Source organism: Scylla paramamosain, chromosome 1 (assembly GCF_035594125.1).
Source record: "Scylla paramamosain isolate STU-SP2022 chromosome 1, ASM3559412v1, whole genome shotgun sequence".
NCBI classification, from domain to species: domain Eukaryota; kingdom Metazoa; phylum Arthropoda; class Malacostraca; order Decapoda; family Portunidae; genus Scylla; species Scylla paramamosain.
In genome coordinates, this window is record NC_087151.1 from 35,762,799 (window position 1) to 35,790,732 (window position 27,934).

A 27,934-nucleotide genomic window follows, 5' to 3' on the forward strand; every position below is an offset into this window, starting at 1 on the left:
ATTGGTAAATATGTCGATCGTGATTTTTTTTTTTACCTCCTTATATTAAATGATGAGTTAAGAGAGGCAGATTATAAAAGCCCAACACACATCAGTGATGTACCAGTTCCGTATCAGTTCAGCGTTTCAGCTTTCTCTCTCTCTCTCTCTCTCTCTCTCTCTCTCGAGAGAGAGAGAGAGAGAGAGAGAGAGAGAGAGAGAGAGAGAGAGAGAGAGAGAGAGAGAGAGAGAGAGAGAGAGAGAGAGAGAGAGAGAATCATGATCATTCTTATGATTATCATCATCATCATCATCACCTTCATCACCATTGTTAACATCATTATAATTTATCATCCTCACCATTTTTTTTTTTCTTCTTTGTTGCACTAGTAAGTGGATGTTGCTGTAATGATCATTGTTTATGGAATTCCCTTGGCTACGTACACAAAACCAGTCTTGTCTTCTCGGAAAATTGTACGGCAGCCTTTGGCAATCGCTTCTGAAACGTTTTGGTGTGACAACACACAGAAAGGGAAACTGTACGGGAAGTCCAAGACGCGTTTTTTCATATTTTGTCACTTATTCGTGTTTGAATTTTTTTTTTAAGTGTAACAATAAAAAATAAGCATAGGATATGTACGCAATGGAAAAAAATTAAATAATATGTGGAATCAGAACGCTGAGTGTATCAGTAAACAGATAATTTACGTAGATTTGTAAATAGGCTGATATATAAAGAAATATGTAGATAGATATATACATACTGTAGATAGATAGATCAGTGATAGATTGATACATAACCAGATATATAGACAGAAAAACTTATATGAATCTTAAATTGGAGTTTTCACGTTGAATGGTAATTGTCTCTGGAATTTTTTACGAAACGCTGAGTTTGTGTTCGTCCTTGAAGATACGTGTCGTTACCGGCGTCTTCCTTCACTTCTCATAAAGATTTTCCTAGTGTGTTGTCCCAACGAAGAGAATATAAGGCGACAGGCAGGGATTATTGACACACACTCATACGTAGCCAACATGAAGCTCTTCAGGATCGTCGTAGCTTTCCTTCTCCCGATAATACTGGTGGTAACGGAGGGTTATGCCGCAAGTGTGGCCCAGCATCGAGAGAAGAGACAGACCGTGGTTTCGGGAGATGTCAACGTTAACGATCAAAGAGGGTAAGTAGTATACATCATTATTCATAAAAATACACACCTCTGCTGCATCTTGATATGTTCACATTTATTTCGAGTTGGGTGATGTTAACTATAATTATACTATGGTGCAAAAATGGTGCAGAACAAATTAAAAGGAGTTCCTAACGTACTTTTTCTTAATCCCAGAGGGCGCAGGGTCACGGGCAACCTTAACCTCGATCATGCCCTGAACTCTAAGCATTCCATCGGTGGCAGCTTCGGCGTAGACCACACAAAAATCAGAGGGTGAGTGCCTTTCTTATTCCCTATCAAGGTGGTATGCTTCAGCCACTTCAAAAGCGCGATTCGTATATCGTGAACGATTCGCACATATACCACTGCTCTGTCTATACAATAACACGCCCGGTTCTTCCTCCCCAGGGTGGGCAGCGGCACTGACTTCAATGCAGGACTGAAGTACACTTTCACTCCTAATGACAGAACTGCTCTCAGCATTGGCGCAGTAAAGAATTGGGGAAGCAGTGGCAGGTAAGACATTAATGATAATGAAAAGACGAATATAAAAAAAATTACAAATATAATTGATTACAATATGTACTGCATGCATACCTGTGTAACAGTTTTGCTGACCTTTTCCCTCAATTTCTTGGGTTTAGCGGAATCAACTACGGTCTTAAACTCTCGCACTCGTTCAGACGCAGAAGATCACCTGAGAGACTGAAGTACAAGTGCAGAAGCAACGGAGCGTGCAAGCTCAAGATCCGAGGCAGAAGGACTTGAGCGAAGCCAATCATGTACATATTCCAGAAGTTAAATAATAAACAAGCTTAATGTTTTGGGTGGTGTTTGTAACCATAGCCTTGCGTGTCTCGCTGAGGCAAATGACTGTTTTCTTATTTACCAGTGCGTGTAGTAAACTAAACATAAGAGTCATTTCATTGCGATTGTGCAGGGCTTGATTTGTTTTATTTTATATTCTACTTATTATATTTCTAATGTATAATAATAGTATAGAAATGAAGTGTTTGCTTCTATGTGTTGTAGATAAATAATTAATAGCATTGTCGATTAAGGGTCTGAAGTAATTCACGGAATGGACTTTAGTGATGATTTATTAATTCAACGCTACTACAAAGGATTTCATTGGACCATACAAAGGATTTCATTGGACCATGTTTCAAGACAATGTAAGGCATATTTATTCGGAGTGTGATAGAGAGTACTGGCCAGACTGTAATCATCTTGCTGGTGTCCCGCCATATCAACCTATCGCTCATATAGTGACCGAGGCTGTCCATCATAAAGGTCCATTCACACACATCAGTGACGTATCAGTTCCGTGTCAGTGAAATCTGTGATGCTTCAGTGACGTCTGTTCACACATACGTATTACGTCAGTGGTTTCCAAGATGGTAAAGTTTTCAGACGTTGAACTGGCAATGATTGCCATCATTCTTGATGAAGAGGAAGAGGCTGAGCATAAGCTGAAGGAAATAAAGTGGGTATATGAGGCGTGGAAGAAAAGAGACAGTGCATTCATCAAACACTCGTCCGGTGACCGTGAAACACTGAAGGAAATCGGTGGCAACGATATTTTTTTTTTTTTTTTTTTTCACGGAACGGAGATGGAACCGACAAGGAGACTCAAATCAAGGAACTGCGCTAGACATGTGTGAACCCGTCAGCCGAATTCAAAGTAACTGATTTTTTTTTTTTTTCACTGATACTGAAGAGCTGAACTGATACGGAACTGATACACCACTGGTGTGTGTGAATGGGTCTCTATAATCCGCCTCGCTTAACCCAACATTTGATATAAGAACGTAAAAAAAAAAAAAAGCAAAGATGGCTGACCTTCGAGCCCGAGCCCGCCACCTCAAGAATTATCAGCCCCATAAGCGTGTTCTCGATGACCTGAGTGACTCAGAATTGTTGGACATTTATAGAATAAAACCGCTGGACATTTATAGAATAAAACCGCAGAAGTGTTATTTGTGACATATTTGACGAGAGATGCCTTGGAGACTCCTACAGGAAGAAGTAATGCACTGACGCTAATAATTAAAATAAAAATTACAATGTTATTTAGCCATTGGAAAATCCAGTTCTGCAGCAATGATCTTGGGCCTTCATGTATCCTATTGTTGGAGTGTCTCATTTACTTTCTTAGTAACAGAACCCCATGCAGTTTTTTTGTGCTGCTGAATGAGTGAGGCCCTTCAGACTACATTTTTCCTCATAATACTGACTGGACGAGGTAGGAAAGTCTCGCTTTCGGTCAAGCTGGGTTTCCTCTATTGGCCTTTTTGGTCTTAGGGGTCATCATCTCCTCCATACTAAAGGAAAAAACAGAAAAGGAGGCGTTGCTGAGTAGGAGTGGCGGGACAACGCTGGCTCAAGGACGCAAACAGACAAAATACACTCGCCTTGGGCGGGATCTAATTTGCTTATTAATAAACACAAATTTACGCGCTCATATCCTTACAAAATCGATGACAAATTTTCATTTGTTTTTGTTATTTAATCCAAAAAAAAATATGTAAAGATTGCACTATTAACTCAAAATTGAGAAATATAAAATTTTACTGTTTTGCTGTTTCACCATTTCATACTGGGACGTAAGAATTCGTCTCAGCACAACTTTAGGACCACTTAAGAGATAAGCACAAGTCTAAGCAGAAGGTTGAGATGAACTCTGAGAGTCTTTGTTAATACGACCCCTGCTGCTCACAAAATCCTCTCAACTTCATTGCTGGGGTGAGCCTGTGGAACGAGAATTTTCCAACACTCATCCTTTCCCCTCGCCTGAAAAATATGAATGCGAGATGTTGCTACCACAGCTGGGCGTTATCGCGGTAATTTTTCTTGCGTTATCGATTCTTCGGTATTGCCGATACTTTTAGTTCCAAACCAGCGATAATCGACAATTTTAGTTTTTGGAACATAAGCATGATGACGTTTTAATTTTTCAAAATCAAATGTAATTATTTTACTGAAAACAGTATTTTCATCAGTGAAGAGACAGGATAATCACTGAATTTGAATATTTTCGAAGATTTTTGATAGTTTTCTTAGATAAAGATAAAAAGACTTGGATTTATCGATTTATTTATTTATTTTTTAACATCAATATCGTTATCGCTAGTATAGGAATTCTGGATTTATCGGTTTATCGGTTTTAGGTTATCGTTTATCGCCGATTATCGTTATCAATTTATCGGTTAATGTTTTTTTTTTTTTTTTTTCATTATCGCGCCCAGCTATGGCTGCTACACACATACCCTAACCACTCTAGGAAGCGTTAAACGCTGGAAACTTTTTTTACTCACGCATTCACAAATGGTGAAGGATAGGCCGCTGCTACTCACGCTCCAGCACTCAATCTCCCATGACCTGAGTTTGGTAAGAGTGAGCGAGATGCTGCTGCTCACATAATTCACTCATCCTCCACTTTCCTCTGGGAAGCAGTGAATTTTTTGACGCAGTTTCTCACACATTCACCCTTCCTTCCTGTGCAGATGCTAGTTTACAAAATGTAACATCTCACGCTCACCTTTCCCTCTATAGAAAAGCTTACAGATATCAATACCTACCTGAAGGGTTAATTTGTAAAACTCAGCTATTAACACACTTTTCCCCAGTCCGTGGTATGGTGATAGTGTGAGACGCAGCTTCTTACACACTCATCTTTTCCTTCTCTGTAAAGCGTCAGCGAATAAAACGCAGCGCATCGCACTCAGCCTTCTCTCCACTGGGATTGGCGATTGTGCGAGATAGTTTCTCACAGCTTTTCACATATTTACTCTCTTCCCACTTGAATAAAGGAAAGAGTGGAATGCTGCAGCCCATACACCCGCACTCTCCTGCTTGAAGATGTGTGTGTGTGTGTGTGTGTGTGTGTGTGTGTGTGTGTGTGTGTGTGAGTGAAACGCTGCTGTTCACACACTCATCCTCCCCCCTTCCGGAAAGGGGATTTTTTGAGACGCAGCAGCTTACACACTCGTAGTGTTTTTAAATGCTGCTCTTCAAACACTCACCTTCACCCTCTCTGAAAGGGTAATTGTGTGAGACGCTTGTTCACATTCGTAACAGCTAGTGCGTGAGACGTTGTTGCGCATACGCGTCCCTCCCACCTCCCTCCACCACACACACACACACACACACACACACACACCACAAAGGGAGACAATACTGCCGGTCATCATACCGCCGAGACAGGGTGTGGTTCGAAGGCATCCACGCCTCCGTGATTCCATGATATTCGCGGTTGCTGCCACAGATAAGGATAAAAGGTGAATAAGCTTCATCTGTGCATGGTAAGGCGACTCGTACTAAGCGTTATCCGTACTTTATGGTGTTCATTTATTTTAACTCATGCTATATTTCAATGAATCATATTAGAAAATTAACGTAATGGAAGTAGAACGAAGCTCAAGCGGTTATAATTACAAAGGTGACTAAGCCTTCATCTGTGCTTAGCAAGATGACTGAGCCTTATGGTGTTCATTTCTTTTTGTTCATGTTGTATTTCAATTAATCATATTAGAAAATTAACGTAATTACGAGTATGTAAGTAGAACGAACCTGAAGCAGTTATATTTACAAACCCGCACATTTTTTTTTTTTTAATATGATTTTTTATTATTGTTTTTTTTTTTTAATATTAACTGTAATTGCTAACGTATTTCATGTTCTAGGAAGCGTAATGTCTGAAACGTTCTTCCTTAATTAAGTGGCAGACATTAAATATTCAGTCGCTTTCTTTATAATTTTTATATGAGAACTTCAAGATTACCATAAACCAAATGACGCGGAAATAAGACTGTACTTTGACCGGAACACACAGAGTGGCCTTGACAGAGAGCACGGCGAAACTGTACACATCAGTGTGTGTGTGTGTGTGTGTGTGTGTGTGTGTGTGTGTGTGTGTGTGTGTGTGTGTGTGTGTGTGTGTGTGTGTGCGTGCGCGCGCGCGCGCAAAGATGAATACATATCATAAATCAAGGGGTTATACAGGATCATATAATTATTTGTTCATCTTACGTCAAATTAATATATGTTCCATAATGTTCTTTTTGGCATTTGCTGTTGACACTTGTGTATTGCGAATTGTGTCTGTTATACTTATACGCGGCCCATGTGTCTCATGCCATCAACTCAGATTTTCAGGAAAGCGACCGAAATCTCTTTCCTGCTTTAAAGATTAATGAAGGTATGGACAAAATGGCTGATGGAAAAGCCAGTGAGAGAGAGAGAGAGAGAGAGAGAGAGAGAGAGAGAGAGCAGCAGCAGCAGCAGCAGTTGTAGTGAGGACATCAGCAGAAGTGAGGACATCGGCAAGAAAAGTGAGGAGATCAGAATGGAGACAATTGTATCAATTATGGAGAAGAGAGAGAGAGAGAGAGAGAGAGAGAGAGAGAGAGAGAGAGAGAGAGAGAGAGAGAGAGAGAGAGAGAGAGAGAGATGAACGTTTGAGGTTGTATTGTTGATGTTGATCCTGTGAAAGTGGCATGGAGGAGTCGTGTGGAAGGATTAAAATACGAAATGAAGACAGATACCTAGATAGAGAAATAGAGCCTGAGAGATAGGAGACATTTAGGCGTAGTGGAATAGGTTGCAGAAAACAGGTTACTGGCGACATCATACTTTTAACAGCGGACGACCCTACTAGGAAATAAAGCAGAGATAATGTTAAAATGAATGGTGACGAGCACTTCTTTTATCTCTCATGTCTAAGCTAATTGTACCGCTTGTGAATCCATCTGCTGTCTATCGGTCTGCAAACACTGTATGTATGTGTGTTTGGATGTACCAGGTGTACCAGAACATCGCGAGCTAGCGTGTCAAAGTATCTAAATTACATTCATCAGTTCGGAAATAAATGTTTCATACGTGTGTAGACCTGACGGCTTTCTGCAGCTCCTCTTATTTCCTCAAATTCTTGTTTTTAAATCCGTAATGCATTCGCCACCTTTGCATTATTATTGTATCATCTATGTGCTTTTTTAGATTTTTTTGTCATTTTCTATGCATAATACATTTAATGGCTTTAGCCGTAAAACTACTGTCATTTTAAACGTTCTGTGATGGTAGCCAATTAGCACGACACGAGACTAGTAGTGGTAGGTAAATGTTCAAATCTTAGAGTCTAGGTACTGGTACGGACAGCTTTTCAGAGGTTTACTAAGAAACTGTCCAATACCTGCCACCGCCAGTCTGTCTTAGAAGCCATGGCTGCAAAAGAAACATTTCATTCTACGAAGACAACATAGGCAGAACTTCCCTAGAAAACTCCCATATTAATACTCGACCGTTTGTGAGGATCTTGATTCATAGACATAACTTTTTAAACCTACATGATACTTACTTCCCTGTTGCGACATCGTTTAGGATCGCAGTTGCCAAGGTCACTAGAAAGTGTGCGTTGCGTTTCCATTAACAAGGTGACACAAGTGGGTGTGGTCAGGCCAGAAGACGGCGACAATATATAGGAGAGTACGGCAAATTCAACAGCAGACACCAGCAGTCCAGTGCCACGACAAGTCATGAAGGTTTGGGTAAGTGTGCATCTCCGCCTTGCCCAACTCTGCCAACCATCTACGTAGATGTGAGTGACTCTGGGGATCGAGTGAGAAACATGGGTTGGAGGACTGCCTAGTTACGGGACTGGAGTGAATTTGGGCAAAGTGACAGGACCAACAATGACTATCTGAGACGTTTGATTGGTCTCAATTATAACCGATATAAGACCTAGCATAATACTTCGAGGGAGTGCTGATACCCCGCCACACTAGCACGGGGCGTACTTACGAGTACATGCGTAAATTAAATGGAGAAAGATAGATAGGCTGTGAATAAGAACGATAGAAAACATAGCAAGTCAGGTGCATTTACTATATGCACGTGTGTGTGTGTGTGTGTATATATATATATATATAGAGAGAGAGAGAGAGAGAGAGAGAGAGAGAGAGAGAGAGAGAGAGAGAGAGAGAGAGAGAGAGAGAGAGAGAGAGAGAACGCTAGATGAATACAGTTGGTGTCATCCTTCTTTTATTTTTCAGTAAAGCAAGAAAATATTTGACTTTTCTAAGCAACTTAAACCACGGGTCATTTATTCATCTCTTGTTAACTGGTCTCCCCTTGTCGTCCCTAGGTCGTCATCCTGTTGGCCGCCGTCGTGGCGGCAGAACCTGAGCCAGAGGCGGAAGCTGAACCTGGTTATGGTTACGGCACTCACGGCCACACCACCTACAGCGTTAGTTACGGTCACCCCACCTACAGCTACAGCCACGGCTACCCCTCCGTCAGCTACGGCCATGGTGGCTATGGCTACGGCCACGGCTATGGTTCCTACGGCCACGTGCACCACCTCTACAAGCGTGAGGCTGAAGCTGAGCCCGGCTATGGCCTCGGCCACAGAACCAGCTACAGCGTTAGTTACGGCCACCCCACCTACGGCGTCAGCTACCCCTCATACGGCTATGGTCACAGCTATGGATACGGCTTCCCGTCTTATGGCCACACTTCATATGGGTATCATCATGGCATCCACAAACGCGAGGCTGACCCTGAGCCTGGTTACATTAACAATTACCGTTACAGCTACGGCCTGCCCAGCTACGGCTACCGTTCCTACGGCTACAGAACCTATGGCCATCCCACCTACGGTTACTACCATTAAGACGATGAACTGGACCAACACGACAGTTGCCAACTGCTGGTGTTCTGCAGCACTCTTTTCTTTCTGTATTCTGGTATTATCGTTTTTTGGTGAGCCTTGCACGGATCTCGGCAGCAAACCTTAGCTACGTGGCCGTGCCTGCCTCCCATTTCAATGTACAACTGAAAGTAAATTACTTAACTTTCATTTTTCTTTATCGATGAATAAACGAGTCATTAAAAATATATAGTTCCCTTGTTTGTATTGCTAGATGGTTCTCCTTACCACACACACACACACACACACACACAAACATATGGTCGTTAACGGAGCGGTATCTTCCTCAGGTATGCAAGCTGGATTTAAGGCAATACTACACCACTGAATCTGTTCCGGCGATCATAGTCTCGTCAGAAAATAAAATTATCTTGTCCAAAAAAGTCATTATTTCCTTTATTTTGACTGGATGGCCAGTATTACACATATGTCGAAAATGGTCATGCTTTAACAATCCTCTGCTACTAATTTTATGCCGCTCAAAAAGGCACGGCACGATACACGATTGTTTATGTTTCGTAATCCCTTTAGAGACAGAGTTTGGAGTAGACAACTTAAATCGTGCTTGCAGCTCAGTTACATGACATGATATGTTAGGGTGTATGTTACATTTTTCCCTCAAAAAGTAATCTTTATATTGAGGTTGAAAGTCCCTACATTTCATATAATTCACATGCAGTAATACACTTAATATACGTGACCACTCATAAGCATAGCGACATATATCTTTGCCCAATCAGGGTATCAGGGCGGGATTTGGGTACAAGGGCGAAGTAAGAGGAGGAAGTAGTAGATACCTGCCGAAACGATAATTACCCCCAGTGAGGTCTAAAACACTGCATCAGGGGGTGCTGTGAGCTTATCAATAAACACAACTGTGATCTCACTGAACGTTTACCTTCATGTCTCACAATCACAGTCTGCACTCTAAAGATAACTCTCTTCCTTCACACAAAACTACATGACTTAATTACACACACACCTTTCACTCAAAATTCAAAATCATTTACATCTGGAGAGAGGACCACAAGTATCTCCAGGTCAGACTGCTCTTCTGGTATCGACACCAAGTATCTTGACACCCTCCAACTTTTTCTACATTAACTTTTGCAACATTTGCGGCCTTAGATCTAATTTTCAATCTGTAGAACACCACATCTCTACTAAACCTCATCTTCTTTTCCTCACTGAAACACAGGTGTCTGAGGCAACTGACGCTAGCCCCTTTTCTGTTCCCTCCTACTTTTTCTATCCTCTTTTTCAATCCAAAGCTGGATGTTGTGTCTATGTGTGCAATGATTTAACCTACTTTCGTGCCCACGCTCTTGAATTTTCCGAGTTTTCCACCATCTGGCTACGACTACAGAGTCACTCTCAAACTAAATGTATCTGTGCTGTATACCCCTCACCTAATTCCTCTGACTATGAGAAATTCTTTGACTATTTAACTTCCAGGGTGAAGCATATTCCCTCTTCCTTTTTGCATAGATCTCCATTCTTGGAGACTTCAACGTTCACCACAAGCTTTGGCTTGTGGTGCACCAGTTGCTCTAGGTCTCCGCGACCTCTAGAGCAACTGGTGCAACACCCTACTCGTATTCCTCACCGTCATGGAGATACGCCCAACATTCTTGAGCTTTTGCTAACCTGTAATCCTTCTGCTTATGCTGTTACCCAGACTTCGTGGAAAAGGAGTGACTAGGGTTCCACCGCAAATTATGTAAACACAAGCACAAGGATGGACTGGATAGGTTTCAGCTCAACAAACTGAAGAAACGCAACAAGCCTCACTCAGCAGCTATGGTAATGACAGTGTATTGGTAACTGACAACCAGACAACCGGAAAATACTAGTATAACCTCCCTCTCCACCACACCGTGCATTAATACAGCAGACACTACTGCCCCCATCGTGCCTTATAGGATTCATTAGCGTGTAATTAATTATATTTCTTTACTGTGCAATAAACGACACTTGTCCACTTCACTGGCCTTTCTTCGTCAGCTAAGAGCAGCAAGGTGGCAAGAAGTATACAAATTCCTTGTCTCTTCTCCGCGCAGTCATGTTGATAAACATGGATACAGAGACGGCGGCCAACTCCTCCGTTCAGTATGGACTCCGTTTTGTTACGTCATTGTGGGATGGTGAACGGAGACGGAATCCGTAACAACGGACTAGTCTGAACCAGGCCTGACTGAGGAGTGCGTGGACAATGCGAGAGACAATGGCAAGGCGGGTGACTGAGGATGCTCAGTTTCCCCCCAAAGTGTCAGAAGGAGGCGACAGTGCGTACCAGTGTCGGAACCGGGACAATGCTCGACCACAGTTCAGCTGCGCTCTCGCAGCATACAAAACATATGGGTGACAAGCAGAGCAACGACAATAAAGGAAAATAAATAACAAAAATAATTAATTGATTAATTAATAGAAAAATAAAATAAATAAATAAATAAATGTGTATGTGTATAAATGTTTGAAATAAAGGCACAAATAATAACAAAAAAAAAGGTACAATTAATAAAAAAATGTGTATAAATGAGTAAAGTGCGCTTAGCTGTTTAAGTCACACGGGAAGTATCAACACATCATTCAGTACCAAGGCAGCCTTAGAGGAGTATGAAAGAAAACTTTGTCTCACCAGGTGGGGCTGTCGAGTGGCAGGACAGAATGATCCACTAATACATACATTCACCACAGAAGAAATGGGCGCACCAGTTGATACCATATCACATCTACTCTTTATTTAGGCTTGACGGTATACGGAGGATATTAAAACAAATACAGCTATGTTGATTTTAGTATTTTGTCATATTAACTTTTACTTTATGTGACGTGCCATACCGCAGTATTTAGTGAACGAAATCCGAGGCACAGGAGGTAATAGCAGGAAGTGTACACCCCTCCCTCACTCTGGCTGGAGCCTAGCTGACTGGCGGTTACGTTATGTCACGCATTTCATAAGTAGAAGATACACCCTACAGTTGCCAAATGAAAATATGTAACCATATCCGTAACGCTTTCTGTTGTCATTTGTTTGTTTTTTTTAAATATGCAGAATAATATTGTCTAGTAATTCTTACGGTACAGCAATTCCTTCTATGGTTCAGTACAATACATGTAACTTCCACTGTAGTATAGAGATAATAAATAAATAAAAACTGTTTAACTCACCTTTGCATTTCATTTCTGTAGCAATATCCTTCCATGAAGCAGCAATGGCATCACGATCTCGGTGCACAGGATCACTAGGATCATATATAACACGTCGTTCTCGTACTAAATTGATGAGGACGTCCACTAGCATGGTGCTTACTACTCGTCTGACTCGCCTTGACTGATGAAAAAATGGGTCCAAACCAATCATTGACTCTGAATCGCCATGAATCGGTATGACATGAATTGACTCGATTTACCTGGTGTAAGCGGTTACATTGAAACTAGTGCGGCGAATCAACACGATTCATGAATCGTGTTGATTCTTCATGAATCGATTCGATTCGCTTGGTGTAAACGCAGACTCAGTCAGTTGGAACTATGCTGATTCAAAATGACTCGAGTCAAATGATTCTTCATGAATTGGATCGGTTCGATTCGCTTGGTATAAACGCAGTCTTAGACCTCACTGGGAGTAATTATCGTTTCGGCAGGTGTCTACCAACTCTTCTTACTTCGCTCTTATACTCAAACTCCGCCCTGATACCTTGATTGGGTAAAGACATATATCGTTATGCCTATGAGTGGTCATGTATATTAAGTGTATTACTGCATGTGATCTATGTGAACAGAATTATGGGGACTTTCACGCTTAAAATAGAGGCTGCTTTTTGAGGGAAAAATGTAGCATATACCCTGGTATATCATGTCATGTAACTGAGGTAGAAGTCACACGCAGACAAAGACAAAGACAGGAAAGAGGAGAAGCAGAGAGGTTACAGAGATTCCAGACCTGAGAAGACCCTGGGGTGACATGGACAAACACGCTCTAATAATCGTAAGTAGAGCTGAAAGGTTTGCGTGATGTAGTCTCAGTAATTCTTATCTAATGAAGGTGAAAAGGAGGAGGTAATTTGTAGGATGTTTTTATTATTAAGATGTTTAGATATAAGATTCTGTGCTTGATTTTTTTGTGTGTGTAATTTCTTCACAAGAATGATAAGTATTGAATTTATCTGACATAAGAAAAACGGGTACTATTGTGTAATTGGGTTTGGTTATTGGGTATTGGGTATTTGGTAATTTATTGATGGAATGCTAATAACGATTTACTGAAGATTATTATTGTACTTAATTTTTACTAAATATAGAAAATTTAACACTATATGATATATTCCCTTGTGGACACTACTTGAATAATAAAATTGACACAACCGTCCAAATCTGCAAGTAAGACATTAGTTGTCTACTCCAAAATCTGTCTCTAAAGGGACCACGAAATATAAAGAAGTATGAATCGTGCAGTGCCTTTTTTGAGAGGCAAAAAGTTAGTAGCAGTGGATAGTGGAAGCATGACCATTTTCGACATATGTGTAATACTGGGCACCCAATCAAAATAAAGGAAATAGTTACTTTTTTTGGACAAGATCATTTTATTTTCTGACAAGAATATGATCGCCATAAAAGATTTAGTGGTGTAGTATTGCCTTAAATCCAGCTTCCATACCTAGGGAGGATACCGCTCCGTTAACGGCCAATGTGTGTGTGTGTGTGTGTGTGTGTGTCTGTGTGTGGTAAGGAGAACCATCTAGCAATACAAACAAGGGAACTATATATTTTTAATGACTCGTTTATTCATCGATAAAGAAAAATGAAAGTTAAGTAATTTACTTTCAGTTGTACATTGAAATGGGAGGCAGGCACGGCCACGTAGCTAAGGTTTGCTGCCGAGATCCGTGCAAGGCTCACCAAAAAAAGATAATACCAAAATACAGAAAGAAAAGAGTGCTGCAGAACACCAGCAGTTGGCAACTGTCGTGTTGGTCCAGTTCATCGTCTTAATGGTAGTAACCGTAGGTGGGATGGCCATAGGTTCTGTAGCCGTAGGAACGGTAGCCGTAGCTGGGCAGGCCGTAGCTGTAACGGTAATTGTTAATGTAACCAGGCTCAGGGTCAGCCTCGCGTTTGTGGATGCCATGATGATACCCATATGAAGTGTGGCCATAAGACGGGAAGCCGTATCCATAGCTGTGACCATAGCCGTATGAGGGGTAGCTGACGCCGTAGGTGGGGTGGCCGTAACTAACGCTGTAGCTGGTTCTGTGGCCGAGGCCATAGCCGGGCTCAGCTTCAGCCTCACGCTTGTAGAGGCGGTGCACGTGGCCGTAGGAACCATAGCCGTGGCCGTAGCCATAGCCAGCATGACCGTAGCTGACGGAGGGGTAGCCGTGGCTGTAGCTGTAGGTGGGGTGGCCGTAACTAACGCTGTGGGTGGTGTGGCCGTGAGTGCTGTAACCGTAACCAGGTTCAGCTTCCGCCTCTGGCTCAGGTTCTGCCGCCACGACGGCAGCCAACAGGACGACGACCTAAGGGCGACAAGAGGAAACCAGATAATCAGAGCTGAATAAGTGACCCTTAGTTTAAGTGACTTAGAAAAATTCATATATTACTTTCTCTTGTTTTACTGAAAAATAAAGGAAAGATGACACCAACTATATTAATCTAGCATCTCTTTCTCTCTCTCTGTCTCTGTCTCTGTTTATCTATCTATCTATCTATCTATCTGTGTATATATATATATATATATATATATATATATATATATATATATATATATATATATATATATATATATATATATATATATATATATATATATATATTGAGAGAGAGAGAGAGAGAGAGAGAGAGAGAGAGAGAGAGAGAGAGAGAGAGAGAGAGAGAGAGAGAGAGAGAGAGACGCGCACACACACACACACACGTGCATATAGTAAATGCATCTGCATGACTATGTACTAGGTATGCCCTGTACCAGTGTGGCGGGGTATCAGCACCCCCTCGAAGCATTACGCTAGGTCTTATATTGGCGATAATTGCGACCGTCTCAGACACTCATTGTTGGTCCAGTCACTTTGCCCAAATTCACTCCAGTCCCGTAACTACGCAGTCCTCCAACCCATGTTTCTCACTCGATCCCCAGAATCACTCACATCTACGTAGATGGTTGGCAGAGTTGGGCAAGGCGGAGATGCACACTTACCCAAACCTTCATCACTTGTGGTGGCACTGGACTGCTGGTGTCTGCTGTTGAATTTGTCGTACTCTCCTATATATTGTCGCCGTCTTCTGGCCTGACCACACCCACTTGTGTCACCTTGTTAATGGAAACGCAACGCATACTTTCTAGTGACCTTGGCAACTGCGATCCTTAACGATGTCGCAACAGGGAAGTAAGTATCATGTAGGTTTAAAAGTAAGGTTTATGAATCAAGATCCTCAAACAAACGGTCGAGTATTAGTATAGGAGTTTTCTAGGGAAGGTCTGCCTATGTTGTCTTCGTAGAATGAAATGTTTCTTTTGCAGCCATGGCTTCTAAGACAGACTGGCGGTGGCAGGTATTGGACAGTTTCTTAGTAAACCTCTGAAAAGTTGTCCGTACCAGTACCTAGACTCTAAGATTTAGACAGTTGCATACCACTACGAGTCTCGTGTCGTGCTAATTGGCTGCCATAACAATGTTTAAAATGACCTAGTAGTTTTATTGCTAAAGCTATTAAGCGTATTATGCATAGAAAAAGATAAAATAAATCTGAAAAAAAAAACACATAGATGATACAATTATAATGTAAAGGTGGCGAGTGCATTACGAATTTAAGAACATAAGAATTTGAGAAAATATGAGGAGCTGCAGGAAGCCGTCAGCCCTACACTCATAGGAATCTAATTTACGTACTTCGACACGCTTACTCACGATGTTCTGGTATACCTGGTACATCCATACATACATGCAGTGTTCGCACCCCGATAGACAGAAGATGGATTGACAAGCGGTACAATTAGCGTAGACATGAGAGATAAGAGAAGTGTTCGTCACCATCCATTTTAACCTCATCTTCTCTGTTTTATTCCCTAGTGGTGCATGACAACAAAGTGTTTAATTTCTTCTTCATTTATATATCTTTGAAAAGACCAAGTTCTTGAATTTTCCTCCAAGTAGTCTGAGTTAGATGATAGGCGCAGCCCTGCGTTCTGACGTGGTGACCGAGGACTACTTGAATACCATTCATGGCAGATGTCTCCTAGTCCGTGACAAAAACAGATGGATCAGGAGTGAATCCTAATTCCTCACATTTGTCTATTCTTGCTTTGACGAGTGCTTCATAACTTCGCTGTTGTTTGTTTAATAACAAGCCATAAACAGTTGAAACTGCCGTATTACTCAATGACACACGAATAACATACAGCTGCATGAATACACTGGAGGCTAAGGAAACATTTCCATCCTTGCACCACTTATCAGACGAGGCTAAGTGTTGCAGAACATTATCAGATGCAAAATCAAGTACAGTAAAATCCCTCTTATCCGGCATCAACGGGACCGCCGATATGGCGGATACTTGAATATTGCCGGATACTTAAATAGAAGTCAAATTATGTCCACAATCACCACCCTACACTCACGCATCTACAATGCGTGAGATCAGCTGATCTTAATCAGCAGCTGATCTGATCAGCTGCTTAAGTCTAGGCACAACAACACGCTTCCTCTTTTCTACAACTTTAGGCATGATGAAGGCGTCAGGCGATAAACAGTGCACACGCGGTCACTGAGTAAACACAGTGCAGTGTGCCGCGGATGGCGCGAAGCAGTGCGCTCTGGTGGCGAGTGGACAAAGTATGCCTCATGCGGGAATTTTAATCGATTTTATGAGTACACATTGATTTTTTATTGATTTTAAGGCTCGGAGAAAAATGTGCCGGATACTTGAAACTGCCGGATACTCGAATGCCGGATGAGAGGGATTTTACTGTATTCTGTTTGAAGACTGAGGCCCACTGTCATGTATTAGGAAGGGCTGTGGGTGCTCACCGCCTGTTGTTGACCATCCATCAGGAACGTGAAATTCTCTCAACGATACCGGGGCCTTTGGAAGTGAACCCTGCTTCTGACGTCGGATATTTCATTTCAATGATTCTTGATTTCCTAGATATACTCTCACAGGCTCAGGAGTTTCTTGAATGGCTGTGGCAAGTATACAAGCAGTGCTCTCTCTTGATGTTTTTGTTTTTTCATGAATACTGCATCGCAATTTCTCTGCTTCAACACTAGAAAGATCACCGTCATGACTATGGACCACAGTTACTCTCACATCATCCAAAGTCAGGCTTGTCATTGCACCCTTGCATGATCTGCTTTTCCTCTCCGTACGCTCACACTGAATGCGTGTCTTTTTTGTATCTCTCTTAGTGTACATGTGGCCTTCGTAGCAAATCTTGTCCTCTGCTCTACTTGTTTTCACTACTTACACGTCGTGCGAGAGCTGTGGCAGAACTAACCTGAGATTCAGTGTCAGGGTGACGATAACGAGACATGAAACATTGTTTGAACTGAAACAAGACACTCTAAACTGCTTTTTTTTTTTTCATACTGAATGGGATGCTAGCCAAATTCAAAAGTAACTCAATATAATAAGTGCTGCAGTGTGTATATCAAATAGGAGGGAGGGAAATATGGAGGGAGGGGATGTTTGCAGGGGAAAATGTCCAGGTTTATCAGAATCAATGCTAAGGTGAATGACTAAAAGGGTACAGGGAATGAGGAATTTACATTCCTCAGAGAGATATAGGTTAAGAAGGGACCTGATATATGTCTAAGTGGTACAGGGCATATGTCACCCTTGCTTATAGCAAGGATGTGGATGTGTATATATATATATATATATATATATATATATATATATATATATATATATATATATATATATATATATATATATATATATATATATATATATATATATATATATATATATATATATATATATATATATATATATATATATATATATATATATATATATATGTGTGTGTGTGTGTGTGTGATAGAGAGGTCCCTTCGTGGCGAGCATAAGGTATTAATGGAAGTGTAAAAGAGGAATGACCCAGCCATATTCCATGGGGCTTACAGAATGACACCAGCCACGTTCGAAAAACTTCTGGCGCTAGTCGGCCCCACATTATGTGTGTGTGTGTGTGTGTGTGTGTGTGTGTGTGTGTGTGTGTGTGTGTGTGTGTGTGTGTGTGTGTGTGTGTGTGTGTGTGTTTCTATAACGAGTGTATGTGTGTCTGTTAATTTTGTACATGTTTTTAGGTTACGAATAATAAAGTTAAGGCATGACGTCAAATCATCCTTTCTCTTTCTTAATCTGATCTTGCTGACTGCATGCCTCCCCTCTTCCCGCGGCCTCGCTGCACAAGACTTTCTTCTTTCTCTCACCCCTATTCTGTCCACCTCTCTAATGCAAAAGAGTTAACCAGTAATCTCAATCATTCATCCCTTTCTCTGGTAAACTCTGGAACTCCCTGCCTGCTTCTGTAGTTCCACCTTCCTATGACTTGAATTCCTTCAAGAGGGAAGTTCCAATTTTTGACTACCGATTTCGACCCTTTTCTGGAACTGGCATCTCAGTGGGCTTTTTTTTTTTTTTTTATTTTGACGAGGGGTGGGAATTTTATTGCCCTTGGCTAGTGTCCCTCCTACATAAAAAAAAACATGCATCTCATTTGTACTGTCTACAACTTGACTATGTACGATTACATCAAAAAGAGTACAGAAAATATCAGTAATAAGAAAACAGCAGGACAGCAGGAGTGTTTCCCTAGAGGAAGATCGCTAAAGAGACCGTGGCCCTCTCTTTCGAAAATTTGTCTCTTCATTACATGGTTCCGCTGACTAAAACACTGTTCGTCATACAAGTAAAATTCCAGTGACCTTAACGTAACCACGCTTCTCTAAACTCTTGTAGATACGTATACCCATGTACTTCGCTTTGTTAAGTACTAAAAATTTGTTAATAAGGCTGATAAACTGCTGTTTAACTAAATGTTTTTTTTTTCTTTGAGTGGATGTACAGCACCTGTGAATAGCTATCTGTATACAAGCAGACGCTTTCTGAGTTTATCAATAAACCTACTGGTTAACATTGGACCCTTCCACCTCAATTAGATATTCTGCCGAAGTGTCCTCGTAAGTTAGTAAGCTGGGTCAGCCAAGGTAACTTCCTACTGTTACATGTTCTAAGCAATAAAGCTCGGAGCACCACAATCTTCCGGACCTAAATTTTAGTAGGGCCTGTGTACTAACGCCCCTACAACAAAGGACGTGTGATTTCTCCCCTCGATACCAGGGTCACAGGAAAATGTGCGCTGCGTCATCAATAGTATCACTGGGTGTGGCTAAGAGCGCGGTGATATGTACTTGTATATAAAGGTGGAGGTGGTGAGTCTGGCAGCAGACACCATCAGTCCAGCAACTACAGCAATCATGAAGATCTGGGTAGGTGTTGACATCGTCACTTTCTACCCGACCTGAAAAACTCGTGTTGGTACCAATGGCATAATGGTTAGAAAACTGGATGAGTTTCATTCCGTGACAGGACGAGTTTGACAAGTAGTCTTCTCATACCCGTGTCTCTGTTAGCAACCTTTCTTTGGGTACTGGGCATATAAAATCCAGTGTTATGCCGTGCATCTAGAAAGATTACTTTTCCTAAATGTATGTCACCGCAGCCTTGTGCGTTGCGGTACATACTGGCTGCATTGCCTAAATAGAGAGAACATCCATCTAAAGAGAGAATTTATTACATGCTTGTTAGCAACAGTGTTTTTCCGTGTGAATGCGTTAACTCCACTCTTTATTTATACTTTTCCAAAAACGGTGTGTGTGTGTGTGTGTGTGTGTGTGTGTGTGTGTGTGTGTGTGTGTATATATATATAGAGAGAGAGAGAGAGAGAGAGAGAGAGAGAGAGAGAGAGAGAGAGAGAGAGAGAGAGAGAGAGAGAGAGAGAGAGAGAGAGAGAGAGAGAATCTTTCAAACTCTAAGGTTTCCATGTTTACCGTATCATTTTGACTTGTCGTCCCTAGGTCGTCGTCCTGTTGGCCGCCGTCGCGGCGGCAGAACCTGAGCCTGAGGCGGAAGCCGAACCTGGTTACGGTTACGGCACTCACGGCCACACCACCCACAGGGTTAGTTACGGCCACCCCACCTACAGCTACAGCCACGGCTACCCCTCCGTCAGCTACGGCCATGCCGGCTATGGCTACGGCCACGGCTATGGATCCTACGGCCATGTGCACCATCTCTACAAGCGTGAGGCTGAAGCTGAGCCCGGCTATGGCCTTGGCCACAGATCCAGCTACAGCGTTAGTTACGGCCACCCCACCTACAGCGTCAGCTACCCCTCATACGGCTATGGTCACAGCTATGGATACGGCTTCCCATCCTACAGCCACAGTTCATATGGGTATCGTCACGGCATCCACAAACGCGAGGCTGACCCTGGATACATTAACAACTACCGTTACAGCTACGGCCTGCCCAGCTATGGCTACCGCACCTACGGCTACAGAACTTACGGCCATCCCAGCTACGGCTACTACCATTAAGACGACGAACCATTAAGTCAATGCCAACTGCTGGTGTTCTGCAGCACTCTTTTCTTTCTATACTTTGGTATTATCTTTTCTTGGTGAGTCTTGCACGGATCTCGGCAGCAAACTGTAGCTCCAGTGGCCGTGCCTGGCTCCCCTTACATTGTACTACTGGAAATTTCATATTCATTCTTATTTTTCTATAAATAAACTGCAATTCATCAGAAGTAATTTCATTTCTTCGTATGATTCGTGAATGTGAAAACAATGAAAAGTAATTATATTGTGTGGTATGTTCTTTATGTTTAGCTTACCACTGTTGTGCAAACTTTCATCTGCACGGGACTAAGTGAACATAAAGATTTTGTTGTGAGTTTTATTGTTGAAATTTTGACACACGTGATGAAGCACACATATCATTTTTCGCTCTACTCGTATATCATTAACAAGGGGCAGTGTTAGGTTATACTACACTTAATGGTATAAATGTTTAAGGTGCGTCCACACTATAGTATGCGTCATGCCGGCAGTGAGAGTTTTCTCATTTATGGAGCAAGTGAGGTGGCATGCCGTGTGTCATACGGATCCCAGAGCGTTTCTGAATACAGGGCTACAAGAATTCACAGGCATTCTGATGTAGTTCTTAAAATCATCGCGGTGTTCTCTATCAAGTTCAAAGAAAATTTGTGTAAAACTTCCCCTTACACCCCTCCTGGAAATCTATTTCTTGCACCAAACATTCACAGCTCTTCGACCAAAGCTCCGTGCCTTTTTTTTATGCAAGAGTCACTGGCCAAGGGCAACAAAATTATGAGAAAAAAAAAAGGGCCCACCTGATTGCCAGTTCTCAAAAGACTCACAAATACAAAAGTCAGATGACAGAGGATAAGTGTCATGAAATCTCCCTGTTGTAAGAGTTCAAGTCATAAGAAGGAGGAAATAAAGAAGCAGGCAGGGAGTTCCAGAGTTTACAAACCCTGAATCATCCAAGGCAGATTTCATAGCAAAGCTTTGAGCAAACACTTCAGCTTTTAGAAATAGATATAATAGCAGTGATGCCATCAGGTTGAAATATGCTCATCATACAGAGACAGGCCTCTGACACAGAAACAGTAGTCATTCCAACGAAAATCAAAATAATACCTCTTCAGGTCCCCCAATTAGTAAAGGCAAAACGCTAGTGGCACATCCTCTTTTGGGGATCTTCAGGAGAAATTGGAGAGATAGGACAAGATACAGGTATGAGGTGATCGGAGGAGCCCAATGGAGAAAATAGAGTGACATCATAAGCAAAAGTAGAGATTAAGAAAAGGTCAAGAATGTTGGGCGTATCTCCACGACGATCGGGAATACAAGTGAGATATGCAATGCACCAGTTGTTCTAGGTCGTTGAGCATAGAAAAGTTAATTAAAGGCTAGTTCACCAGGATGGTCAGTGAGGGAGGATAAATTTCTAAGCCATAATGTATTAAGTACATAAAAGCAACCGTCAGATTTTTTTTCTTTTTTTTCAGCTTAAAATAATATTTGTAGAGGTATTATTTATGATATTATTTATGATGTCTAAATCGCTGTTGGCTGTGAACCATAGGAATTTAAAGAGTTCACTCCAATGAGCTGAACTTTCATGCAACTAAGAAAAGGCACAGAGCTGTGGTGGAGGAACTGCGCCTTTACAACACTGGACCTCTAAACCAGCATTCCGTTAGGTATTGTACAACATAACATTGTCCATTGTTGATGCTATGAAGTCAAATATGGTAAACTGTAAGCGCTGGTATAATGTGCTTCATCAATCATGTCAGAATTTCGACAATAAAGCCCACAACAAAAACATAATAGACTGTGACACTCTTATGTTCCTCATCTTCACTTACTTCCATGTGGATAAAAGTTTGCATAACAGTAGCAAGCTAAACGTAAAGGACACATCACACAATATCATTACTTTTCATTATTTTTTTTAACATTCACGAAGCATTCGAAGAAATTAAATTACTTCTGATAACTTGCAATTTATTTATAGAAAAATAAGAATGAATATGAGATACTCATTTTTACAACATAAGGGGAGCCAGGCACGGCCACGCAGCTAAAGTTTGTTGCCGAGATCCGTGCAAGGCTCACCAAAAAAAAGATAACACCGAAGTACAGAAAAAAAAAAAAAGTTCTGCAGAACACCAGCAGTTTGCAACTGTCGTGTTGGTCCAGTTCTTCGTCTTAATGGTAGTAACCGTGGGTGGAATGACCGTATGTTCTGTGGCCGTAGGTGCGGTAGCCGTAGCTGGGCAGGCCGTAGCTGTAACGGTAGTTGTTAATGTATCCAGGCTCAGGGTCAGCCTCGCGTTTGTGAATACCATGACGATACTCATATGAAGCGTGGCCGTAGGACGGGAAGCCGTATCCATAGCTGTGACCATAGCCGTATGAGGGGTAGCTGACGCTGTAGGTGGGGTGGCCGTAACTAACGCTGTAGCTGGTTCTGTGGCCAAGGCCATAGCCGGGCTCAGCTTCAGCCTCACGCTTGTAGAGGCGGTGCACGTGGCCGTATGAACCATAGCCGTGGCCGCAGCTATAGCCGGCATGGCCGTAGCTGACGGAGGGGTAGCCGTGCATGTATCCGTAGGTGGGGTGGCCGTAGCTAACGCTGTGGGTGGTGTGGCCGTGAGTGCCGTAACCGTAACCAGGTTCAGCTAACAGAGTTTGGAGTAAACAACTTATATCGTGCTTGCAGCTCAGTTACATGACATGATATGTTAGGGTGTATGTTACATTTTTCCCTCAAAAAGTAATCTTTATGTTGATGTTGAAAGTCCCTACATTTCACATAATTCACATGCAGTAATACACTTAATATACGTGACCACTCATAGGCATAGCGACATATATCTTTGCCCAATCAGGGTATCAGGGCGGGTTTTGGGTTTTGATCGCCATGAAAGATTTAGTGGTGTAGTATTGCCTTAAATCCAGCTTCCATACCTAGGGAGGATACCGCTCCGTTAACGATCAATGAGTGTGTGTGTGTGTGTGTGTGTGTGTGTGTGTGTGGTAAGGAGAACCATCTAGCAATACAAATAAGGGAACTATATATTTTTGATGACTCGTTTATTCATCGATAAAGAAAAATGAAAGTTAAGTAATTTACTTTCAGTTGTACATTGAAATGGGAGGCAGGCACGGCCACGTAGCTAAGGTTTGCTGCCGAGATCCGTGCAAGGCTCACCAAAAAAAGATAATACCAAAATACAGAAAGAAAAGAGTGCTGCAGAACACCAGCAGTTGGCAACTGTCGTGTTGGTCCAGTTCATCGTCTTAATGGTAGTAACCGTAGGTGGGATGGCCATAGGTTCTGTAGCCGTAGGAACGGTAGCCGTAGCTGGGCAGGCCGTAACTGTAACGGTAATTGTTAATGTAACCAGGCTCAGGGTCAGCCTCGCGTTTGTGGATGCCATGATGATACCCATATGAAGTGTGGCCATAAGACGGGAAGCCGTATCCATAGCTGTGACCATAGCCGTATGAGGGGTAGCTGACGCCGTAGGTGGGGTGGCCGTAACTAACGCTGTAGCTGGTTCTGTGGCCGAGGCCATAGCCGGGCTCAGCTTCAGCCTCACGCTTGTAGAGGCGGTGCACGTGGCCGTAGGAACCATAGCCGTGGCCGTAGCCATAGCCAGCATGGCCGTAGCTGACGGAGGGGTAGCCGTGGCTGTAGCTGTAGGTGGGGTGGCCGTAACTAACGCTGTGGGTGGTGTGGCCGTGAGTGCTGTAACCGTAACCAGGTTCAGCTTCCGCCTCTGCCTCAGGTTCTGCCGCCACGACGGCGGCCAACAGGACGACGACCTAAGGGCGACAAGAGGAAACCAGATAATCAGAGCTGAATAAGTGACCCGTAGTTTAAGTGACTTAGAAAAATTCATATATTACTTTCTCTTGCTTTACTGAAAAATAAAGGAAGGATGTCACCAACTATATTCATCTAGCATCTCTTTTCTCTCTCTGTCTCTGTCTCTGTTTATCTATATCTATAGAGAGAGAGAGAGAGAGAGAGAGAGAGAGAGAGAGACACGCGCACACACACACACACACACACGTGCATATAGTAAATGCATCTGCATGACTATGTACAATGTATAACCATGTACCAGTGTGGCGGGGTATCAGCACCCCCTCGAAGCATTACGCTAGGTCTTATATTGGCTATAATTGCGACCGTCTCAGACACTCATTGTTGGTCCAGTCACTTTGCACAAATTCACTCCAGTCCCGTAACTACGCAGTCCTCCAACCCATGTTTCTCACTCGATCCCCAGAGTCACTCACATCTACGTAGATGGTTGGCAGAGTTGGGCAAGGCGGAGATGCACACTTACCCAAACCTTCATGACTTGTGGTGGCACTGGACTGCTGGTGTCTGCTGTTGAATTTGTCGTACTCTCCTATATATTGTCGCCGTCTTCTGGCCTGACCACACCCACTTGTGTCACCTTGTTAATGGAAACGCAACGCATACTTTCTAGTGACCTTGGCAACTGCGATCCTTAACGATGTCGCAACAGGGAAGTAAGTATCATGTAGGTTTAAAAGTAAGGTTTATGAATCAAGATCCTCAAACAAACGGTCGAGTATTAGTATAGGAGTTTTCTAGGGAAGGTCTGCCTATGTTGTCTTCGTAGAATGAAATGTTTCTTTTGCAGCCATGGCTTCTAAGACAGACTGGCGGTGGCAGGTATTGGACAGTTTCTTAGTAAACCTCTGAAAAGTTGTCCGTACCAGTACCTAGACTCTAAGATTTAGACAGTTGCATACCACTACGAGTCTCGTGTCGTGCTAATTGGCTGCCATAACAATGTTTAAAATGACCTAGTAGTTTTATTGCTAAAGCTATTAAGCGTATTATGCATAGAAAAAGGTAAAATAAATCTGAAAAAAAAAACACATAGATGATACAATTATAATGTAAAGGTGGCGAGTGCATTACGAATTTAAGAACATAAGAATTTGAGAAAATATGAGGAGCTGCAGGAAGCCGTCAGCCCTACACTCATAGGAATCTAATTTACATACTTCGACACGCTTACTCACGATGTTCTGGTATACCTGGTACATCCATACATACATGCAGTGTTCGCACCCAGATAGACAGAAGATGGATTGACAAGCGGTACAATTAGCGTAGACATGAGAGATAAGAGAAGTGTTCGTCACCATCCATTTTAACCTCATCTTCTCTGTTTTATTCCCTAGTGGTGCATGACAACAAAGTGTTTAATTTCTTCTTCATTTATGTATCTTTGAAAAGACCAAGTTCTTGAATTTTCCTCCAAGTAGTCTGAGTTAGATGATAGGCGCAGCCCTGCGTTCTGACGTGGTGACCGAGGACTACTTGAATACCATTCATGGCAGATGTCTCCTAGTCCGTGACAAAAACAAATGGATCAGGAGTGAATCCTAATTCCTCACATTTGTCTATTGTTGCTTTGATGAGTGCTTCATAACTTCGCTGTTGTTTGTTTAATAACAAGCCATAAACAGTTGAAACTGCCGTATTACTCAATGACACACGAATAACATACAGCTGCATGAATACACTGGAGGCTAAGGAAACATTTCCATCCTTGCACCACTTATCAGACGAGGCTAAGTGTTGCAGAACATTATCAGATGCAAAATCAAGTACAGTAAAATCCCTCTTATCCGGCATCAACGGGACCGCCGATATGGCGGATACTTGAATATTGCCGGATACTTAAATAGAAGTCAAATTATGTCCACAATCACCACCCTACACTCACGCATCTACAATGCGTGAGATCAGCTGATCTTAATCAGCAGCTGATCTGATCAGCTGCTTAAGTCTAGGCACAACAACACGCTTCCTCTTTTCTACAACTTTAGGCATGATGAAGGCGTCAGGCGATAAACAGTGCACACGCGGTCACTGAGTAAACACAGTGCAGTGTGCCGCGGATGGCGCGAAGCAGTGCGCTCTGGTGGCGAGTGGACAAAGTATGCCTCATGCGGGAATTTTAATCGATTTTATGAGTACACTGAGTTGATTTTAAGGCTCGGAGAAAAATGTGCCGGATACTTGAAACTGCCGGATACTCGAATGCCGGATGAGAGGGATTTTACTGTATTCTGTTTGAAGACTGAGGCCCACTGTCATGTATTAGGAAGGGCTGTGGGTGCTCACCGCCTGTTGTTGACCATCCATCAGGAACGTGAAATTCTCTCAACGATACCGGGGCCTTTGGAAGTGAACCCTGCTTCTGACGTCGGATATTTCTTTTCAATGATTCTTGATTTCCTAGATATACTCTCACAGGCTCAGGAGTTTCTTGAATGGCTGTGGCAAGTATACAAGCAGTGCTCTCTCTTGATGTTTTTGTTTTTTCATGAATACTGCATCGCAATTTCTCTGCTTCAACACTAGAAAGATCACCGTCATGACTATGGACCACAGTTACTCTCACATCATCCAAAGTCAGGCTTGTCATTGCACCCTTGCATGATCTGCTTTTCCTCTCCGTACGCTCACATTCAATGCGTGTCTTTTTTGTATCTCTCTTAGTGTACATGTGGCCTTCGTAGCAAATTTTGTCCTCTGCTCTACTTGTTTTCACTACTTACACGTCGTGCGAGAGCTGTGGCAGAACTAACCTGAGATTCAGTGTCAGGGTGACGATAACGAGACATGAAACATTGTTTGAACTGAAACAAGACACTCAAAACTGTTTTTTTTAATACTGAATGGGATGCTAGCCAAATGCAAAAGTAACTCCATATAATAAGTGCTGCAGTGTGTATATCAAATAGGAGGGAGGGAAATATGGAGGGAGGGGATGTTTGCAGGGGAAAATGTCCAGGTTTATCAGAATCAATGCTAAGGTGAATGACTAAAAGGGTACAGGGAATGAGGAATTTACATTCCTCAGAGAGATATAGGTTAAGAAGGGACCTGATATATGTCTAAGTGGTACAGGGCATATGTCACCCTTGCTTATAGCAAGGATGTGGATATATATACTCGTATATATATATATATATATATATATATATATATATATATATATATATATATATATATATATATATATATATATATATATATATATATATATATATATATATATATATATATGTGTGTGTGTGTGTGTGTGTGTGATAGAGAGGTCCCTTCGTGGCGAGCATAAGGTATTAATGGAAGTGTAAAAGAGGAATGACCCAGCCTTATTCCATGGGGCTTACAGAATGACACCAGCCACGTTCGAAAAACTTCTGGCGCTAGTCGGCCCCACATTATGTGCGTGTGTGTGTGTGTGTGTGTGTGTGTGTGTGTTTCTATAACGAGTGTATGTGTGTCTGTTAATTTTGTACATGTTTTTAGGTTACGAATAATAAAGTTAAGGCATGACGTCAAATCATCCTTTCTCTTTCTTAATCTGATCTTGCTGACTGCATGCCTCCCCTTTTCCCGCGGCCTCGCTGCACAA

General features: G+C 42.2%; 6 protein-coding genes and 1 long non-coding RNA gene across 9 annotated transcripts; 3 read left to right on the plus strand and 4 right to left on the minus strand.

The window, feature by feature from the left end:
• Positions 1–980: 980 nt before the first annotated feature.
• On the plus strand, positions 981–1,971 carry LOC135103265 (uncharacterized). Its single transcript, XM_064009327.1, has 4 exons — positions 981–1,157; positions 1,323–1,421; positions 1,557–1,664; positions 1,793–1,971. Exons 1-4 carry the CDS (start codon positions 1,015–1,017, stop codon positions 1,914–1,916), a joined length of 474 nt encoding a protein of 157 aa, XP_063865397.1. The 5' UTR covers positions 981–1,014; the 3' UTR covers positions 1,917–1,971.
• Positions 1,972–2,230: 259 nt separating this feature from the next.
• On the minus strand, positions 2,231–12,173 carry LOC135104754 (uncharacterized). Its single transcript, XR_010270531.1, has 2 exons — positions 12,025–12,173; positions 2,231–2,620 (listed from the first exon to the last, which is right to left on the minus strand). It is a non-coding gene; the product is annotated as an uncharacterized LOC135104754 (long non-coding RNA).
• Positions 7,564–9,048, plus strand: LOC135104750 (shematrin-like protein 1). The gene is made up of 2 exons (XM_064012313.1): positions 7,564–7,693; positions 8,290–9,048. Exons 1-2 carry the CDS (start codon positions 7,682–7,684, stop codon positions 8,815–8,817), a joined length of 540 nt encoding a protein of 179 aa, XP_063868383.1. The 5' UTR covers positions 7,564–7,681; the 3' UTR covers positions 8,818–9,048.
• Positions 12,174–12,707: 534 nt separating the features above from the next.
• On the plus strand, positions 12,708–20,662 carry LOC135104730 (prisilkin-39-like). Of its 2 annotated transcripts, none has more exons than XM_064012275.1 (2): positions 12,708–12,844; positions 19,932–20,662. In XM_064012275.1, the coding sequence occupies exons 1-2, from the start codon at positions 12,821–12,823 to the stop codon at positions 20,451–20,453; spliced, it is 546 nt and encodes a 181-aa protein (XP_063868345.1). In that variant the 5' UTR covers positions 12,708–12,820; the 3' UTR covers positions 20,454–20,662. The 2 variants fall into 2 exon arrangements, with proteins under 2 accessions (XP_063868345.1, XP_063868336.1); XM_064012266.1 differs by lacking the exon at positions 12,708–12,844 and adding an exon at positions 19,251–19,343.
• On the minus strand, positions 13,612–16,913 carry LOC135103344 (prisilkin-39-like). Of its 2 annotated transcripts, none has more exons than XM_064009435.1 (2): positions 16,878–16,913; positions 13,612–14,372 (listed from the first exon to the last, which is right to left on the minus strand). In XM_064009435.1, exons 1-2 carry the CDS (start codon positions 16,896–16,898, stop codon positions 13,845–13,847), a joined length of 549 nt encoding a protein of 182 aa, XP_063865505.1. In that variant the 5' UTR covers positions 16,899–16,913; the 3' UTR covers positions 13,612–13,844. The 2 variants fall into 2 exon arrangements, with proteins under 2 accessions (XP_063865505.1, XP_063865594.1); XM_064009524.1 differs by lacking the exon at positions 16,878–16,913 and adding an exon at positions 15,047–15,147.
• Positions 20,663–22,658: 1,996 nt separating the features above from the next.
• On the minus strand, positions 22,659–23,749 carry LOC135105031 (prisilkin-39-like). The gene is made up of 2 exons (XM_064012969.1): positions 23,689–23,749; positions 22,659–23,131 (listed from the first exon to the last, which is right to left on the minus strand). Exons 1-2 carry the CDS (start codon positions 23,747–23,749, stop codon positions 22,659–22,661), a joined length of 534 nt encoding a protein of 177 aa, XP_063869039.1.
• LOC135105089 (uncharacterized) lies at positions 23,530–26,938 on the minus strand. The gene is made up of 3 exons (XM_064013092.1): positions 26,635–26,938; positions 24,762–24,925; positions 23,530–24,281 (listed from the first exon to the last, which is right to left on the minus strand). Exons 1-3 carry the CDS (start codon positions 26,936–26,938, stop codon positions 23,754–23,756), a joined length of 996 nt encoding a protein of 331 aa, XP_063869162.1. The 3' UTR covers positions 23,530–23,753.
• Between the last annotated feature and the right edge of the window lie 996 nt (positions 26,939–27,934).

What these genes read in the sequence shown, in the direction of transcription:
- LOC135103265 (XM_064009327.1), top strand. Translation starts at nt 1,015, where the DNA reads ATGAAGCTCTTCAGGATCGTCGTAGCTTTCCTTCTCCCGATAATACTG. An exon ending in GACCACACAAAAATCAGAGG is followed by an intron (nt 1,422 to 1,556) that starts GTGAGTGCCTTT and finishes CTTCCTCCCCAG; the next exon opens with GGTGGGCAGCGGCACTGACT. An exon ending in AATTGGGGAAGCAGTGGCAG is followed by an intron (nt 1,665 to 1,792) that starts GTAAGACATTAA and finishes TCTTGGGTTTAG; the next exon opens with CGGAATCAACTACGGTCTTA.
- LOC135103344 (XM_064009435.1), bottom strand. Translation starts at nt 16,898, where the DNA reads ATGGATGGTCAACAACAGGCG. An exon ending in TGGATGGTCAACAACAGGCG is followed by an intron (nt 14,373 to 16,877) that starts GTGAGCACCCAC and finishes TGTCGCCCTTAG; the next exon opens with GTCGTCGTCCTGTTGGCTGC.
- LOC135104730 (XM_064012266.1), top strand. Translation starts at nt 19,260, where the DNA reads ATGTACTTGTATATAAAGGTGGAGGTGGTGAGTCTGGCAGCAGACACC. An exon ending in CAGCAATCATGAAGATCTGG is followed by an intron (nt 19,344 to 19,931) that starts GTAGGTGTTGAC and finishes TGTCGTCCCTAG; the next exon opens with GTCGTCGTCCTGTTGGCCGC.
- LOC135105031 (XM_064012969.1), bottom strand. Translation starts at nt 23,749, where the DNA reads ATGAACTGGACCAACACGACAGTTGCCAACTGCTGGTGTTCTGCAGCA. An exon ending in TGCAGCACTCTTTTCTTTCT is followed by an intron (nt 23,132 to 23,688) that starts GTATTTTGGTAT and finishes AAACTCTGTTAG; the next exon opens with CTGAACCTGGTTACGGTTAC.
- LOC135105089 (XM_064013092.1), bottom strand. Translation starts at nt 26,938, where the DNA reads ATGACAAGCCTGACTTTGGATGATGTGAGAGTAACTGTGGTCCATAGT. An exon ending in TGGATGGTCAACAACAGGCG is followed by an intron (nt 24,926 to 26,634) that starts GTGAGCACCCAC and finishes TCCATTAACAAG; the next exon opens with GTGACACAAGTGGGTGTGGT. An exon ending in TGCCAACCATCTACGTAGAT is followed by an intron (nt 24,282 to 24,761) that starts GTGAGTGACTCT and finishes TGTCGCCCTTAG; the next exon opens with GTCGTCGTCCTGTTGGCCGC.